The 19,264-nt window shown below is 46.9% G+C and overlaps 1 protein-coding gene across 2 annotated transcripts in view; it reads left to right on the top strand.

The window, feature by feature from the left end:
• The first annotated feature begins 2,946 nt into the window (after window positions 1–2,946).
• Window positions 2,947–19,264, top strand: part of HSF1 (heat shock transcription factor 1) — a 38,046-nt gene continuing 21,728 nt past the window's right edge. For both annotated transcript variants that reach the window (XM_035124624.3, XM_035124623.3), the window contains exons 1-4: window positions 2,947–3,337; window positions 14,516–14,624; window positions 15,529–15,665; window positions 17,043–17,167. In XM_035124624.3, coding sequence (XP_034980515.3) covers window positions 3,221–3,337; window positions 14,516–14,624; window positions 15,529–15,665; window positions 17,043–17,167 — 488 coding nt within the window. In that variant the 5' untranslated portion in view covers window positions 2,947–3,220. The remainder of the gene's footprint in view (window positions 3,338–14,515; window positions 14,625–15,528; window positions 15,666–17,042; window positions 17,168–19,264) is intronic.

Raw genomic sequence — 19,264 nt, 5'->3', positions numbered from 1 at the left:
CCTCCGAAATGAGAGCTGTCAGTAGAGAAAGCTGCTCGTTACGGGGTATATTTCCACCACGTGTGCTGTCAGAGCCGGGATGGTGGACTAGATGGGCCATTGGCCTGATCCAGCAGGCTCTTCCTCTATTCTTAAACAATAGAAAACTGCAAGACTTCAGCATAGTTGTGATTCAGCAACAGGCAGCTGTCACTCCAAACCCCACCACCTGCTCAATGAAAGGGAGCAGCAAAAATAAAGCTCTCCTTTACCTTTGTGTGACTGCTGTCAGTGTAACATTTTTCAGAGACACCGTTGATGGAATCTTTCGAGGAGCTGGAGATGGCATTTATAAGTGGTCCATGTTTCACAAGCATACAGTAAGGTCGGTAGTACAATAGCTTTATAAACAAGCATTTTGTTTTCCCTGTGAGTGTCCCGGTCCCATAGCTGCCAAGTTATCCCCTTTTTTAAGGGAAATTCCCTTATGCTGAATAGGCTTCCTCGTGAGAAAAGGGAAAACTTGGCAGCTATGCCCGGTCCTCAAATACTCTGCACTTCAATTGGGAGAAAGCTGCACTCGCAGAGCTCAGGCGATGCTGGATTTCGGCATCAATGTTGGCCCTTGTGGAAAGGTAACTGCCTAGGTAGGAGAAGTGATTGACATTTTCCAACGTTACACCATTGAGTTGGTTGTTTTGTACTTGTTGGTGCAGCACTTTGGTTTATTGGATGTTGAGCGATAGGCCAAGCTTTTAATAAGCTTCTGCAAAGATATTTAGGATGGTTCGGAGGTCATCCTCTGAGCGTGCGCACACTACGTTGTCATCATCATACTGAAGCTCTATGACGGAAGTTACGGTAACCAATGTGAGTACAGGATCAGAGGATCATAGAATCGTAGAACTGGACGGAACCCCAATGGTCACCTAGTCCAACAACGGACCCATTGTTAAAATTGTGTTTATGGAAGACAATGTTACTCGGCTACGAGTGATCACCAAAGAAGAAGAAAGTCCAACCCTGTGCAATGCAGGATGCTGGACTAGATGGGCCATTGGTCTGGTCCAGAAGGCAGTTTTTATATTTCCTGCAACTACAGGGGAGGGTTTGAAGTGTCAGGCATAGCTCTAGTGGCTTTAGCCCAAACGTAGCAGAGTTTTCCTGCACAGCGCAGAAGCTAGTTGAGGTGGAAATGACTAGTCGGCTAGACGCAGAATAACTATTTACAGGATTTATTAAAAGAAAACCAGCAGAGTTTCTGCATACAAAGCAAAGCAAAATAAATCCTCTCTGTCTCTCTCTCTCTCTCCAACCACACGCAGCACTCCTACTCCTAACACCCAACAAGAAACAACTGTGCTAGCATTCCTAGATAACAGAGTTCAGTGCTGGTCGTTAACCAATCAGAGAGTAGTTTCCAGGTCAGGCAGACATTGGGTTTCTGCCAAGAGTAAATTGACACTGCCTTGAGTTAATTGTGTGAAGCAAGAATCTGTAAGTTTCCCATGAGAACCAATTAACAGAAACAGGACAGTGCGTGCAGCAGCAAACACCAGCTTCATCCACACCACACCACACCTATAACCTTCTGCATTAACAATGGCCACCATTACACGGTTGTTGTAACCATGGCCACCCCAGCTCCAGTACTCCTTTCTCCCAACATCTTTAATATTAAAGGTGAAGCCAGAGTGGGGGGGGGATTTAAGAGCTAGGAACAAGTTTCACACATTAGCCAGGCAGAATGGCTGGCAGGTGGCCAAGTAAAAGAAAGGTCATTGGGGCCTGGATTGGAAGCACTGCAGATGTTCTGTAAATTGTCTGAAAGCATGATATACCTGCTATGCATAGGAAACTAAATTATCCTGTGTATACGATGCTAATGATATGTTGTGAGCCATTGCGAGTATGTATGCAAATGTTTTATTTAAATATTTTGAATACCACTCTTCAGCCAAGAAAGACTCCCAGGATAGCTTAGGTAAAGGTAAAGGTAAAGGTACCCCTGGAGTAGTACCTATTTATCTACTTGCACTGTGATGTGTTTTCGAACTGCTAGGTTGGGGCCTTCTGATCGGCAAGCCCTAGGCTCTGTGGTTTAGACCACAGTGCCACCTGCGTCCCCCAGGATAGCTTAGGTAAAGGGACCCTTTAGGTCCAGCCGTGACCAACTCTGGGGTTGCGGCGCTCATCTCGCGTTATTGGCCAAGGGAGCCGGCATACAGCTTCCAGGTCATGTGGCCAGCATGACAAAGCCGCTTCTGTTGAACCAGAGCAGCACACGGAAACGCCATTCACCTTCCCGCTGTAGCGGTACCTACTTATCTATTTGCACTTTGCCGTGCTTTCGAACTGCTAGGTTGGCAGGAGCTGGGAGCTCACCCTGTTGCGGGGATTTGAACCACCGACCTTCTGATCGGCAAGCCCTAGGCTCTGTGGTTTAAGCGCCACCCGCGTCCCATAGCTTAGAGGTCGATTAAAATATGGCAGGAGCCTCTTCTGGGAAGCTCAGGAACAGAACCCTAGCACAAGAGCAGCTCTCCCCTCCTGTGGTTTCCAGCAACTGGGATTTAAAAGAATTGGGAAGAGTTTATCCATCCTGGCGAGAAGTTTTTGATAACCCTCTCCCGCACGAATCTGCTTGGGGGCCATCACAGCCTCCAGTGGGCGGGAGTTCCACAGTTTAACCCCCTTCTGCGTGCCACGCCCCCTCTAAATTCAATAGGGGGAATGGACCGATGCATATGCAAACATGCACAATCTCTATTCCTATATACACCCCATTGCATGTGCATGCAAAGCGTATATTTTAAAGGGGCAGAATTATCTTGGGGGAGGGGGGTCTCCGAAGGGAGCCTTGCGCAGGAGATGAAAGGGAGTCCAGAGCGGAGCAGCAGCAGCCCCGCCCAGGTCGCCCTACGATCCGCCCAGGCGGGAGGGGGCGGGGCCGCTTCTCTTCCCGGCGCCTGCGCGCTGGGCGGTGTATGTGTCTGGCGTCACAAGATGGCGGCGGCCATGCCTGGCTCCGTCTGAGGGGCTGAGGGCGCAGGGAGGGGACCGCTTCGGGGCTGCCGCGCCCGCCCACCACCACCGACCCGCTCGCTCTCTTGCTCCGGGGCCGGCGGAAGCAGCCTCAGGAGGGGCGGCGGCGCCTGACGCTGCGCGGAGAGGGAGGCCTCGCCTGCGGGCGGCGGAGGCAGGCCCGGCCCGTTTTCCGTAGGCCTCGGCGAGGGGCGGCATGGAGAGCACCGGCGTCGTCGTCGCGGGAGGGGGCAGCAACGTGCCCGCCTTCCTCACCAAGCTGTGGACCCTCGTGGAGGACCCAGAGACGGACCCGCTCATCTGCTGGAGCCCGGTGAGGGAGGGGGCCGGGCGGGGGGTCTCGGGGGGCGTCCTCCTCCCTGCCTGCGGCGGACTTGAAGCCGCCTGCCGCCGAGCCAGGCCCTTCGGTCCCGCTCTCCAAGCTCGTCTCTTGTGGGGGCAAATCTGGTGCGCAGGAGATGCGCCGCTTCCTGCATAGGGGCCTTCACCGGTGTCCCGTGCCCTTATTTCACTGTTTTGGCTTCATGTGTAGTTGGGCCTTGTTGTCCTGGAGAAACTCTCAATGGGAAATCTCTGGCCATCCAGACTTCATTAAACTGTAGCTCCCCTTACCTTTGGTCAGCAGCCATGGTGTTTGGGGTGAGGGAATTTGGAGTCCTGCAACATAGGAAAAGCCACAGGTCCCCCATCCATGTGGGAATGGGTTTGGGCTGTAGAATCAATATAAAGTGTGAGCTTATTGGCTGTTGCCAAGTAACATTACATGGCTAATGCTACTTTCCATCTTTCACTGAAATTTTGCACTAGTGTTTCTGAATTTCACCTTACAGGGTTTCTGAGAATGAAGTTTTGCACATTCAAAAGATGCCATGGTAATATGCAGTCGAAACAAAAAATAAAAAAATTCCTTCCAGTAGCACCTTACAAGCCACATACACCCGGACAACACCATTACTGGCCCCAACAACATCAAACATACCATCTCAGGACTATTTAATTGCTCATCTTCTAACATTGTGTATGCCATCAAATGCCAACAGTGCCCTTCAGCTCTCTATATTGGACAAACAGGCCAAACCCTACGCCAAAGGATAAATGGACATAAATCCGATATCAGGAATCACAAGACAGAGAAACCAGTAGGAGAACACTTCAATCTCCCAGGACATTCTATACAAGATCTCAAAGTAGCTGTCTTATTACAGAAGAATTTCAGAAACAGACTGGAAAGAGAAGTTGCTGAATTGCAACTCATTACCAAGCTTAAAACCATGGAGAGACCTGGCCTGAATAAGGACATTGGATTCTTATCTCATTACCGTATACAATGATGAAGCTTTCTTCAGCCCTTGGTTTTTCCTGCAAGACCAATTGCAGTCGTTCAGAGTCATTAACAGTTGTCAACAGGTTTACCATGCCAATCACCTATTCCCACCACCCTTCTGAGTAATACCCCTCCCCACCCTCTGACTATACATAAGGGTCTGGTGACTTCTGTTTCAGTGTATCTGAAGAAGTGTGCAGGCACACGAAAGCTCATACCTATGACAAACTTAGTTGATCTCTAAGGTGCTACTGGAAGGAATTTTTATTATTTTTTGTTTCGACTACATCAGACCTGTAAATGGTAGTATGCAGTAGTAGTACATTTTCAAGATTTCCAATATGAATAATAGAATTGAAGAGTTGGAAAGGACTCCAGTCATCTACTCCAACTCTCAACTAAAGCATCTATTATAGATGACCATCCAAATGCTGCTTAAAAACCTCCAAGGACAGCCAACCACCTTCCAAACAAGTTTGTTTCACTAAACAGCTCTTGCCATCAGAATTTTTTTCCTGGTGAATTGTCAGAATCTCCTTTCTTGTAGTTTAAAGCCATTGTTTCAGGTTCTATCCTCCAAAGCAGGAGAAAACAAGCTTGCTCCATCTTCCACATGACAGACCTTCAAGATGTTTGAAAATAGCTATCATATCTCCTCTCATTTCTCTTTTCCAACCTAAACATACTCAACTCCCTCAACCACTTCTCATAAGGCTTGGTTTCCACACCCTTGATCATCTTGGTTGCCATCTGCACACGTTCCAGCTTGTCAATATCCTCCTTAAATTGCTGTGCCCAGAGCTAGACACATTATTTCAGGTGTGGTCTGATGAACACAGAATAGAGCAGTACTATTGCTTCCCTTCAACTGGACATTATACTTCTCTTGATGTAGCCTAGAAGACAGTTTTGGTTGGAAACTCTTTCCGCTGGCCTAGGAGCCCATGCTGACTGGTGGCCACAATCTGCAGGCAATGCATTGTCCACTTTCCTGTTGCTCCCTGGTGCTGTGTCATTCTGGCTACAGAGATCACTATTTCTTTACTGTCATTCTGGCCCCTGCCAACAGGCTACACTTACTGGTCCTTTCCTGCCTCTTCCCTACCATTGTAGCCATTGGTTTCCCATATCCTTTGCTGGTTTTGTCTTCTTCTCCTTGCCCCCTTGCTCTTTCTACCACATTGTTCCTGTTTGCCTTTTTATTCTAGACCATTTGTGACCTTTTCCAATCACATAACCTCCAGTTTGTATTTAGTTGTCTTTTTCAGTGTCAAGGTCAGAATTCCAAGCATTGTGGTTTCAGCGCAGCTGAGCGAAGCTGGTCACTAGTTTTCGTGGGAATGTTTATGTCTCTTGCAGTGAGATTAAGTATCTGTTCTCCAGATTGTTCAGCTTTAGTGCCAGGAGGTGTAGAGGAGAATTCACAACACTGACCTCTTTGCTTATTCTCAATTCTCTAAGGTGAAAGTGTGTACTTAGATCCCTCCTCCCCCCACGGACATTACTTTCCTATTGAAAGACATACTGGGAATTCCTGTCATAAGCAGCACTTGCCTGAGTCTTAGCAAGGGGGCTACTGGGTGGCAAAGGGTGCTTGTTGTGGCCAGCTCCCTCTGTTTCAGAGGCAGTGGCCCAGTACAGAATGCTTCTATGTAAAGAAATGAAACTGGAATATCCACAGTGTTCCATCCCATTGGAATACAGGCTTTCCTCAAACAAAGTTTTGTTGACTTTGCACATCAATCTGTGCATGTGTTTAGTTTGTTCTGAGGTATGTGTAGTTAGCAGTGCAGCCTTAGTTCTTTAAACTTTTTGTGTCATCTCAGATGTTTGATTTAACAGTAGGTTGAAATCCTTGAGAGCAGGAAAGCAAAGCCTCTCATTCTTTTCTTCTGTGTACTCTTGAGGGGTTTCTGAAGTAAGCATCAACCTAATGAGAATGAACAGCAGCTTAATTCAATATAGCAGGAGGTAATTCATGGAGTCCCAATTATAGGATTGATGACCTAATTATAGGATTTAAAATGTTGGTTTTATACAGCCATGTTCTCATAAACATGAGGAAATAGTTGCTTGAAGAGGATGGCAAATCCCACTCTTCTCTGGAAGTCAAAAAACAACAAAAACTATTGCTGAGAGAGAATCACAGGCAGCAGCCTGTCTCTGAACCTCAGTTGCTGGGGAACAATAGCAGGAGCATTCCACTGTGTTGAGGTCTTGCTTCTGCGGTTCTACCTTAAGAAGGTGTGCCTGGTTGGCTGCAGTGGTAACCAAATGCTGGATTAGAGAGGCCTTTCCTCTGACCCAGCAGGGCCGTTTTCTGGGTTTATTAACCTTGTGAAAGGGGTTAGTTACAGGTAGGTAGCCGTGTTGGTCTGATGTAGTCGAAACAAAATAAAAAAAATTCCTTGCAGCAGCACCTTAAAGACCAACTAAGTTCTTTATTTTGGTATGAGCTTTCGTGTGCATGCACACTTATTCAGATACACTGAAATAGAAGTCCCCAGACGCTTGTATGTAGAGAAAGGGTGGGGAGGGGTATCACTCAGGTGGTGGAAATGGGTGATTGACTGAAGGATAGCTGTGACTTGTGAAAGGGGGTTTGAATGTGCTCTGTGTCTGACAGGAATAAATAATGGGATGGGTTTGTTTTATAGCTTGATGATGCATGGCAGTAGATTTGGAGCAATGCAAGTTTTAGTTTTAAAAAACTCATTCATTATCACTGATTTTGTACTCAGTATTACATTGGCTCCCAGTACGTTTCCAAGCACAATTCAAAGTGTTGGTGCTGACCTTTAAAGCCTTAAACGGCCTCAGCCCAGTATACCTGAAGGAGCGTCTCCACCCCCATCGTTCAACCCAGACACTGAGGTCCAGCTCCGAGGGCCTTCTCGGTAGTGGCACCCACCCTGTGGAACACCCCCCCCCATCAGATGTCAAAGAAATAAAGAACTATCTGATGTTTAGAAGACATCTGAAGGCAGCCCTCTTTAGGGAAGCTTTTAATGACTGATGTTTTAGTGTATTTTTAATCTTTTGTTGGAAGCCACTCAGAGTGGCTGGGGAAACACAGCCAGATGGGCAGGGTATAAATATTATTATTTATTTACAGTGCTGCCAGATAGAGATGCTAAACTACTTGTGCTCTTTTGGACTTCATCCTAATATTAAAAGTTACTGGAAGGCAATTTTATGATATAGTTAAAATAATAAATAAAAGAGTTATACAAATAATCCTGTATTTGTTTAAAAAATAGTAGTGAAAGTTCTTAACCCTAGTTAGGTATAGAGGAAGGAGATTAGTTGCTCCCAGTATTTCTGATTGCTTAGAGACAAGGCGGCTGAAAAAAATTGTTGTTGTTTAGTCGTCTAGTCGTGTCCGACTCTTCGTGACCCCATGGACCATAGCACGCCAGGCACTCCTGTCTTCCACTGCCTCCCGCAGTTTGGTCAAACTCATGTTCGTAGCTTCGAGAACACTGTCCAACCATCTCGTCCTCTGTCGTCATCTTCTCCTTGTGCCCTCTATCTTTCCCAACATCAGGGTCTTTTCCAGGGAGTCTTCTCTTCTCATGAGGTGGCCAAAGTCTTGGAGCCTCAGCTTCACGATCTGTCCTTCCAGTGAGCACTCAGGGCTGATTTCCTTCAGAATGGATAGGATTGATCTTCTTGCAGCCCATGGGACTCTCAAGAGTCTCCTCCAGCACTATAATTAAATAAAAGATTGTCTTCCTTGGCCTCCGTATGTACAGGTTTAGAAACCAGAGACAACTATTCTTTCCGTCTTTATCTGCAGACTTCCCGATCATAATTTTGTGGGCTGGCCAAAGTGACAGCCGGTCTGGAGTTGATTTGTGTGATAGCTTCCATCTCAACTGAAGGCTTTCACTTTATAAATGTGCCTCCATTAATAAACTAGGAAGATTCCTTGCAGTCTTGATAAAATGTGGTGAACATATACTGGTATGTTAGAAGTATCTCTTGTAAGCAAGACATCGGTTTATACAGTGGTACTTCGACTTACGAACGACTCGACAACCGAATTTTTCGACTTACGAGTGGGGCAAATGGCCGCATGCTTGCAAATTTCTTGACATCCGAATGGAAACCGCGGCGGTTTTAGATAGGGTTTTTTCGATTTTTCCGTTTCCAATGCATTCCTATGGGAAATCACGTTTCCAATGGCACTTTTTGACTTACGAATTTTTCGACCTACGAAGGTGCCTTCGGAACGGATTAAATTCGTAAGTCGAGGCACAACTGTATTGTAAAGCGCCCTGTGATTATGTTACTAATAATTGTGTACTGAATGGCAAGCTGACACCTTTAGCAGCTAGCCAGCTCCATCAGGCTCCCCCAGCCTCTGAACTATGCCAGCTGGTCAGTTTGTAGAAGTTGGTGCCTATGTTTTGGATTTTATTTTCCCTTCCCTCCTTGTCCCTTTTCCCTTGTGTGTTGTGTATTTTATTTACAGTATTTATCATATAAGCTTATAGGTAGGGAGTGACTTGTTTTGATTTCATGTAAGCTGCTCTGGGAGCATTTTTGGCTGAAGAACAGGGTGCAATTACTCTAAATAAAATAATAAATCTACTATTGCTTACTAGCATGGCCACTTCACATGGTCTGTGTCATGTGCCAAATTAAGTTTTACTGACTTCATGTAGCTCTCCCAAGTGCCTTTATTGACTCAGTCAATCTGAGGTCAGCTGCAACTTGCCAAGATCAGAATTTAGAAATGTATCCTAAACCTGGATGTTAGATTTCTGACTCATCTACATTATTGAAGTTTTGATTGATGGTGACAGATAATGTGCAATGGATTTTAATTTTAGAATCATAGAATCATAGAATCATAGAGTTGGAAGAGACCACAAGGGCCATCCAGTCCAACCCCCTGCCAAGCAGGAAACACCATCAAAGCATTCTTGACATATGCCTGTCAAGCCTCTGCTTAAAGACCTCCAAAGAAGGAGACTCCACCACACTCCTTGGTAGCAAATTCCACTGCCGAACAGCTCTTACTGTCAGGAAGTTCTTCCTAATGTTTAGGTGGAATCTTCTTTCTTGAAGTTTGAATCCATTGCTCCGTGTCCGCTTCTCTGGACATGGAGTTCACACCCTCCTGTTTTGGCAAGGCAGCCAAAGCAGCTTAAAAAAGAAGAAGTTTAAGCTGCAACCAACAAAGCAATAAATAAATGAAGAATGAGAACAGTGAAAGGCAGCAGCAGCTCAAATACACCACACACAAAACAAATAGCAACACCAGAACAGCAGGTAAAAATTAATCGGCAGAAAGTGAAAGCAGGTGCACCACAAACCAACAATTTCCACAAGCCAAGCCGAAAGGCAAAATTCTTAACAAATGATGAGGCCAGGTGGATCTTCCTTGATACTTTTAGGCATGCATAAAGGCAGATGCCACAGCCCAAAAGGCCCTGCTGTGTGTGATCACTTTTTCAGGGTGAAAATGGAAGGTTAGGTGGAAGGGAGAGGGTGGATAAAAATCAATGGGTTTTTTTTTAAAAAAAACCAACAAAACCCAAAGCAAGCTTTATAAAATTTAAATTGCATTTTTAAAAATAAAATGCTTTGGCAGGAAAAATCTTTCTAAAGATAGTTTTCTATTTAAGTCACATTAAGTTACATATTCCAAATGTAAGTCCACATTAAGTTACATAGTCCATTTTTTGGTAAATGAATTCCATTAATCCATTCCCAATTTCATGCTCTTCCAGAGGTTTCTGTAAGATTATTTGGGGCAGTTTTTCTAACAAGAAGATTTCACAGGTGCTTGTCTTTGCAGTTCTCAAAAGTGTGAATTTGTGTTTGCAGAGATAATATATCTTTTCTTCCCTGAAAAAATGTTATAAAATAAACATCCAGAGTTAAGGGAAAAAACCTTAATCCCATTGTTCCTTTGCAAATTTATATACACAGAATCAACCCCTTACCTCTTAAATGCTAAGTTCCAAGAGGTTCAATGAATAGATTGTTTAGAGTGGAAAGGAGCTGCACAAGTAGCTAAGTGTGAAGCAGTGAAAGTGCAACATTGTGAGCAGAATACGCCACAAGTCAAATCTGATTTGATTTAAGTCAAATCCACCCTGGAGGGAGAATTGACATGCATTCAAGACTTTTCAGCTGAAAAAGTCTTCCAAAGTGGCTTACAGTGATTGATAAGAAGGCAGTTTTCTCCCTCAGGCTCACAATCTTAAGACTCACAACAAAAGGGAAACAGACTGGAAGGGATAATGAAAAAAGTCGGCTCGGGCACTCATTCTTAGAGGTAAAAATGTAAAGGTAAAGGACCCCTGAGCAGTTAAGTCTAGTCAAAGGTGACTATGGGATTGCAGCGCTCATCTCGCTTTCAGGCCGAGGGAGCAGGCATTTGTCTAGTTCAGAGGTTGGCAACCTAAGGCCCATGGGCCACAAGCCATGGGGGTCGTTTAACCAGCCCATGGACCATCACCGCCTGCTCAGGGACCCCCACCGCCCACTCGGTTGGCTCCTGTGCACCACGCTAAACAGGCGCAGAGCAGGGACCGCCTCCTCGATGCTGGCCAGCTTCCCATTGGCTGCAGGAAGCTCCTGCAGCCAATGGGAAGCTGCGCACGCCTCCGCACTGGAAGGAGCGCCGGAAATAGCATTTGCGCATGCATTAGTGCGCAGACACGCACGCACTCTGGCCCAACGCGGCGTCTGCGGGACCGTGAACTGGCCCAAGCCACAAAAGCTTTGCCCAACCCCCCTGGTCTAGTTACAGAGACCTTGTAGTCAGCAGCAGGAGTGAAACAATTCGGAGAGGAGCCAAAAGTTTGTGCTCTTGCAGGAGAAGCAATGAGGAGGTCCTGCAGTGCTGCTGCCCCATCAGTCTGATGGAATGGAATCTATTGTGCTGCTATTAGAGCCTTTTGGAGATCCTTCACAGTCTGTCTTCATGTTATCACCTCAAACAATTTGGTATTATCAGCGCACTTGGCTGCCTCACTTCTCACCCCTAGCAGCTTTAAGTCGTTTGTGAACAAGTTAAGGCCGGGTCTGATCCTTAGGGTTGAGGACTCTGACTCCTTGCCTGCAAAAGTTAGTTCAGGCGCAGGGATCTGCTCTGCATCTTCTGCTGTGAAGACAGGTGTGAATTGTTTGTTCGGCTTTTCTGCAGTCTCCTTATCCTCCTTCAGCACACCTTTGACTCCATTGTGATCCAAGGGTTAAACTGCCTCCCCCTACCAAAAAAAGTGGGCAGGTAGGAGAGAATAATAAGAGGTGTTTTTGTTTGTTTTTGTTTCTTAGTGTTTCCCAAAATTTCCAGGTTTTCCTTGGGGAATAATTGAAATAATCCTCAGGAAAAATCAAGAAAACTTTCCCCCCATTTTAAAATTTGTGTTTTCCCCCTTCTGGGCCCTTCACATCTCACCTTCTGCAGAGACTGGCTTTGCTGTCTATAAATTAAGGACAGATAATGAAAAACTCGGCACCTTGTCTCTTCCCGCATCAGGCTGCCCTCTCCTTCCAGACCCTTGAATCTTGGCTTTTTCAGAAGGCAAATAAGTGGACAGTAAGACCCTGGTTATTGTTGGCTTTTGGTATTGAGTGATCTAAGGCCATGTGCGTACTAAAACTTTGTACAGCACCTCATTATTTTAGGCACTTCATGGAGCAAATGGTATTTATTTCCACTTGAGTCAGTGGTGTTCTGATCCTTTCAAGCTGGATAAGCCTACATCTGGTGTTTGGAGTGACTAGGAAGGGCCTGGCGGAGATGGGGGGGGATGTGTGACCTTGTGCTTGGGGGCAGTGGGCCAAGTGATCCTTTTGCTAGCGGTGGCTCCAGAGACGGAGCTCTTGTAGCAATCCCTCGCCCAGGGCAGGCAACCTCGGAGAGGTGCAGGGCTGTGTGTGAGCAGGGCTTTGGCCGTCGGTACATCCTTCTCCTGCATTTTTGGGTGGTCTGAGATGCCATCCTCTTGCTCTGGAGGTAGCATGCACGCTTTTGCTGCAGGGTTGTGATTTGTCTATAGCAGGTCTGGTTTGGTTCCCACCTATCCTAGTATTGACATGAGCTGGTTTTGTTCTCCCACCATATGGAATTGTCTTAAAAAGAAGATGACTCAGTGGCAGAGCTGTTTCCTGCCATGAAAGAAAATCCAGTTGTAAAAAGTCTTTCACTCTTTTATATCACTCTGCCAGATTGAAATTTCTCTCTCTCTGTCTGTCTCCTGTAGAGACCATTATATTTTGATAATAAAATTCCTGCTATGTGAGACAGAGAAGTCGTGTCACCTTGCTCAGTAAAAATGGTTGCATGCTTTTCGCATAGCCAAAGGTTGAAATATTGCTCCTGCTGGACTAGAAGCTCCTGAGGCAATTCTGAGCTGGGGTGGCTATTCTCAAGCTGACTGCTGGTCCATGGCAGCTAAGAGGAGTTCCTGGGCAGCCCTTTGGCTCAAGTGAGCATGCAGGAGGGAAGGGAAATTCCTCAAATGAAGGAAAACGTGGTTAAGACAAAACAAAAAATTACAGCCAATAAATTATGATTATGATTATTATTATGATTATTATTACAACCGAGGCGCGGCTTCCTATTGGCTGCAGGAGCTTCCTGCACTCAAGCAGAAGCCTCGCCAAACGTTCAGTTTCCGAAAAACGTTTGAAAACCAAAATACTTACTTCCAAGTTTTCAGAAGCTGAAAGGTTCCAAAACGGAGGCGTTTGCGAACTGAGATTTGACTGTACGTATATGGAGAAAGCAGAGGGCAGTGCATCAGGAGATGTGCTGTTTGTGGGCATTTCTCAGTGCCTTGCTCCAACTCCCCTCTGCCCTCTGTCTTTGCATCTCCAAAGAGAAGGCATGTCAGTTCTGGATAAGAGAGCCCCAGTTAGCTATTGCCTTGGCCAGTGCACTCAAGTAATTCTCAAGGTTTTAGCTTATCAGTTCTTCACATGGGGACACACTGAGCAGACCACTGGCACTATTGGGTCCCTCACTACATAGGTCTTTCCCTAGTCTGCCATGGAGCTAAGAAACTTGGCTCCTGTGTATGTAGCTGAAACTCTGGGGCTGCCGTGCTATCCAATGGGGTTGGCACCAGTTAAGGAATGTTGGGTGAGTCAGTCACACATTCTTGCTGGCTGCCTTGCCTCTCTGTCCTCCCCTCTCACTCCACCCTCCAGCTCTTGGGCTGAGCTAGGAAGAAGGCAGCCTGGCTATTGAGGCAGTTAAGATCAGCAGATGCCAGCCATTGACATGGGCTGCCTTTTTGCCTCATCTCTCTGCTCACTTTGCCATAGTTACAGCAGGTGGGTTTCTGCAGCTGGCAGGCCTACAATAGCTGCTCAGCTCTCCCTGCAAATCTGTGGTCGACCCTGTGCCAGTGTGGATTTCTCTAAGGGCTTTGGCTCAGAGAGTTCCTCAGGTTTAGTATACTAAACAAGCCACACTGGCTTACTGCACAGGCTGCTCGAAGAATCCTGTTGGTCAAATCTTCATATGGACCAATAGACGTGTAGAAATAGGAAGGCTTTGCCGGGGGGGGGGGGTAATAGAAAAACCGAACCCCCCCAAAAAAACATTCTTCTGGTTTTTCTCCAAGGCCTTGACATTTCGAGAATGATGTGGGAGCAACCACACCCATTGTAAAGGGTGTATTTTAATGTTTAAGGGTGTATTTTAATGTTTAAGGCTGTATTTTAATGTTTTATTTCTGTATTTTAATGTTTTGTTGGAAGCCGCCCAGAGTGGCTGGGGGAACCCAGCCAGATGGGTGGGGCATAAATAATAATAATATATTATATTATTATTATTATTAAAGGGATGTCAAAATCCACTAGTTGGGTGACTAAGCCCAGTGTCCCCATCCTTCTGCTTCCCAGACTTCCCAGTTTCTCATGATTGAATGCCATGATCAGTGATTACCTGCAACCACTGTGGGCTTTTATGTTTTGCCCTTGTGTGCATTTAAGTGGCTGTCATTTGATTCTTGATTGCCTGAATCTGGCCCCTATTTCTACTGGCTGAAGGCACAGCCCTGTTTTCACATCCGTCGGTGCCTGAAGGGCAACACCTCCATGTGGGGTTGCCAACCATGGGGACCAACCCAGCTGCTTGAAGTCAGTGGCACTGCTGCCGCACAGGCTTGCTCATCTCTCTTTCTGTTGTTGCAGAGTGGAAACAGCTTCCATGTCTTTGACCAAGGCCAGTTTGCCAAGGAAGTCCTTCCTAAATACTTCAAACACAACAACATGGCCAGCTTTGTCCGGCAGCTGAACATGTGTAAGTATATTCTCTGTTTGGTGCACAGTTTGTGCGCTTGACTTCAGAAGTCTCTTGCGAACACGAGGGGCTTGCCTGACGGTGGGGTTAGGGCACCTTGGCAGTTTGTCAGAACATGAGCTGCACCGTGCAGGACTTGTGGGCAAAAGTGCTCTAGCTTCTCAGACTGGCCTAGTAGCTTCTTCACATGTAGTGAAGAAAAGAGCAACTTCCTCTTCTGATGTACAGCGGATCATCTTGGCAAAATTGGGTTAGGATCAAATGTTTGGCATTGTTAACATAGAATTGGCATTGTCTACGAAAAGTGTCTGGGTTAAAGAAAAGGTTGAGTACCAGGCTTGCAGGCAGGACTACAAGGGGTCTGTCATGGAGGAGCTTGTGCCTCCTTACGTGGGACTCAAACAGGAGGTAGCAGGTTCATGGAGAATATGTCTGTGAACAGCTAATGGCTCTAAAAGTGAAGAACGAGAACTCCATCTTCAAAGAGGGCCTGTTCTGAGTTCTAAACAGGAACGTCCATCACTGCTTGTGGCCAGCCAGGTGCCCCGGGGGGGAGGGGGGGGGACTTGAGTGTGGACTAGGTGAACCGTGCTCTGCTCCAGCAAGGCAATTTGTGTTTCTTCCTCCTGGAACACCTGCCTTGCATTTTGGGAGCTGAGATCATTCGCTGATGTGCTATTTTGTGTGATTCACTTTGGAAAGTTGGCTCAGGAAAATGACAGCATTAAGCAACATGCAGACTCAGCAGATACTACTTTCTGGTTCTGACGCTGGGGGAAAGTAAAGTCTCGGAGTTGGGAGGTCCAGTTGCCCCACAGGCGTATGCTGCATGTGAAATACAGGCTGGCTTCTCCAGCATTCCCCTGACCACCTTGCCAACCTGCTCTGCTCCTTTGCCTTCCAGATGGCTTCCGGAAAGTAATCCACATCGAGCAGGGTGGTCTGGTGAAGCCTGAGAAGGATGATACTGAATTCCAGCACCACTACTTCCTCCGCGGCCAAGAACATCTCCTGGAGAACATCAAGAGGAAAGTAACCAATGTGAGTTCTCCATAACAGTTGCTGGCCCAGATTCAAAGGAGCTCTTGAGGAACTGATGGAATGGGATGGAAACCACACTGTTTCTTTCAGCCATTACCTGCCTGGGTGCTTCAGGATAGTGCAGAGAGAGGGTTTCTGCTTCTTCCTTCTCAGTGTTTTCGGCTTTTGCCTTGCCTTGTCTGAACTTTGGTTCAGATCACCCAATTTGAGGTGGCCTGTGATAAGCACCTTGTGCATGCATAAGTGAACTCACAGAAGAAAAGGAACTTGCCAACAAGCCACCTCCTCCTGTGTGCTTCTGTGTATGGCAGGAGGCCTTGGCAATCTCTCCTCTTGTTGTACTCTTCTTTTTGCACTGCTTGCAAAGATCTGGCCTTGCTGAGCAGCCTGGACGTCCCTGGCTCAGCTGAAGCCATCCTGTAGGCTAGGATGTCTTGCAAATCATGCCATGTTAATCAGTGCACCTCTCTTGCATTGAGAATGCTCCCAAAATATGTACAGTCATACCTGTGGTTACGTTCGCTGCGGGTTGCGTACATCACGGGATACGAACGCGCCGAACCCGGAAGTACCGGAATGGGTTACTTCCGGGTTCGGCGATTCGCACATGCGCAGATGCACCAAATGACGTCATGTGCAGAAGCACCGAATCGCACGGCGAGCATGCACAGATTGAGTGCTTCAGGTTGCGAATGGGGCTCCGGAACGGATCCCTTTCTCATCCAGAGGTAAAACTGTAAGCCTGTCTGTAAATTCTGCAGTCTGTTGGCTTTCCTCCTGCCTCTTCAGTCTCTGCTTATCTATAGTGCTGCTTGTGTATGTAAACCAGAAGCAACAAACCGCATTCCCAAAATTGTTTCATGAAAGCAGCAAATAGCTTTCTCTCTGAAACTGAGATTAGCGGTTCTCCTAACTCAGGAGAAGGCAGAAGCTGCACAGAACCCTTACCTATGTACCCGTTTCCATACTCTCACTGCCCCGCCCCCCACTGCTCAAACATGCTTCTTTCAGTTACTTCCCTGAGCCATGACCCCCACAAATGTTTGAGGGTATTTTTTTTAACAGTCAAACAGTGTGTGTGTGCGCGCGTGTGTGTGAAATTGCAGTACAGAGAGAGAGAGCGCTAGAAAATGCAGAAGCACATCATAGTCTGCCATGCAGTAGCCAAGGTTGGATAGCAGAGTGGCAGTGCATGCTGGGAAGCACGAGGAAATAAAATTACACTTCAGTGAACTATCTTCAGCAGCTTTGTTGGTCTCTGACTGCAGCTCTCTTTGAGAAGAGGCAGTGCACACTCTGTCTGTGATGCTCAGCCAGCTATTTTCTCGTTTGGAAGCCGTGAAGAGCCATAAGTAATAAATCTTCCTCTGCCTGCAGGTATCTGGCATAAAGAATGAGGATATCAAGGTTCGCCAGGACAGCGTGACAAAGATATTGACTGATGTCCAGGCAATGAAGGGCAAGCAGGAGAACATGGACTCCAAGCTGATAGCCATGAAGCAGTATGTACAATGCAAGGGGCAGGGGGGAAAGAAAGGGTATTCTGGGTTTGGCAGGGGGAGTCTACCTTGCTCTGTGTTCTAGCACCCTCTGCTGGCAGGTAGCATAACATGCAAACCGCCTGATTGCTGCAGGAATTGAACTCACTCCTTAGCAAACTTTCTTGCCAGGTGGTGGACTGCAGTGTTTTTGTCTTCAATTCTCTCACTCAGCATGTTGAGTTTTTAATGCTAACTTTGTCTCTTCCATCTAGGGTGGTGTATCACCCATTAACCGCCAGGGTAGCGTTAATAATAGCAAGGAACTTTTTTTTTTATTGATGCGCCCATAGCACAGTTAAAATGACAAGCGGCAACCACAGTTGTTCAACTAGTTAGCAGCCCTTCTGACATGTCCTTGCTGTGTAACTTGCGGGATGTGGACTTTACCCTGTTGTTGATCAGTTTTCTTCTTGTAGTGCCCTTGTTAAGAGAAGAATAAATACTAATTTTTAAAAATTACATCGGCAGCTAAAATTTAAAAAATCTTTAATTTGACACTGACGGATAGAGGCACAGGCTGGTTCCAGTTTGGGAGGGAGCAAGTTGGGAAAGGCCTTCTTTGACCACCATAGTTGTGAAGGGCAGGGGGAAGGCGTCTGTACTCAGCTTGTCCTGCTTGCGGGCTTCCGCCTTCTGTTTGGCCACTGCGAGGACAGGATGCAGGACAAGATGAGCCCCCTTTGTTCTGCTCCAGCCACAGGGCTCGTATGCTCTCCACTTGGAGTTTACAGAGCAGGGAATTTCTTGTATATGTGGGGAAATTGCTTAACGTTTGCTTATCCCAGGCTATTGAGGACTTGAAAAATTCCCCATGCCTCCTCGCCAGGCACAGATGGAAGGTGGGGCATGCAGTGAGCAGCTGGCAGTTGGTAGATAGTTTGCATCCTGGCTCAGTTGTAGGGGAGACCCAGGAAGGGTGCTTTCCCTTGTGGAGTGGAGCCTCGAAAGGAGGGCTTAGCTTGCACCAGAATTTCCCAGAGCACCTTTTCCTGCACCCACACATGTGGGAACTTAAAGGAAAGAGTTCTGGATCCCAGGGGACATTTCTCCAGGCTGGTTCGATGGCCAGCACTCTGTTCAGCAATGAAGCCCCACTGTAAATCATCTGCAGCCGCAGAGGATGGCTCATATCAGTGGATGAGGGCATGAAGGCAAAGGCTTGCAAATCCTACTTTTCCTGGAAGATTAGTCAGTGGCTTGAAGCAGCAACCCCTTCCTGTTTTATGGCTGCTGTGGTGCCCCTCCTGGCAGCTTTGGGCCCAGCTGTTCTCTTGCCAGGACAGGAACCCTGATCCCTCCAGCCGTAAACAGCTTGACTCCTCGCCCGTGGAATGTGGAGCTTGATGATCACTCGGTCTCTTGAGTCATCCAATCTTGCGGCTTTCTGGTGGGGCTTTTGCCATTCTGAATTGTTGCTGGCCAAGGTCAGGATTTGCCAAGCTGCTTGAAACCGCTTACAGAAGGGAGGGTATTCCAGGCAGACTTGCTGCCTGGCTGTGTGTGCCCTAGCGCTCCTCTTCAAGCCCAGAGACCAGGCCTGCATGCTTCTTGCCTGTCCACAGTGGTGCTGCACAGGGTCAGAGTGTGGTGGAGCTTGGCCTCCCTGTCTTGTTTAGACTGTAATGTCTGAGAATTAAGGGGGGGGTGCTTCAGTACCACCTCCCTATCTGGCAGAAGAAAGAAGCCCAAGTGGGCAAAGGGTGCCTTTTCGGAACCTCATTGTAGTGTAGACCAGGGGTAATTCAGCTCCACAATGATTTTGTTCCTGCTCCCCCAAAACTCTGCCAATTTTGACAATACTGTAACTGCAATAAAAGGAAAACAAGACTTCAAAGTAGACACAGTGCTGGGTTTGGCAACTCGCCTCCTCCCCTCATCCTCAGTGTGATGCTGTGATGAGTGGGCAAGGGAAGAGGGGAGTGTGTTGCCAAACCCCTTCTCATCTGTGGAGGAGGGGCAGTGTGTGTGCCTGTGTGTTTCTGTCTGTGTGTGTCTTGTGTGTATACACTCCTCATGTAGACAAGAAAATGGCTGACTTAAGAGATCCAAAAGCTGAGG

The sequence above is a fragment of the Zootoca vivipara genome, chromosome 8, assembly GCF_965207765.1.
Source record: "Zootoca vivipara chromosome 8, rZooViv2.hap1.1, whole genome shotgun sequence".
NCBI classification, from domain to species: Eukaryota; Metazoa; Chordata; class Lepidosauria; order Squamata; family Lacertidae; genus Zootoca; species Zootoca vivipara.
The sequence above is the reverse complement of the archived record's forward strand: the minus strand, read 5'-3'. Positions and strand labels throughout refer to the sequence as shown.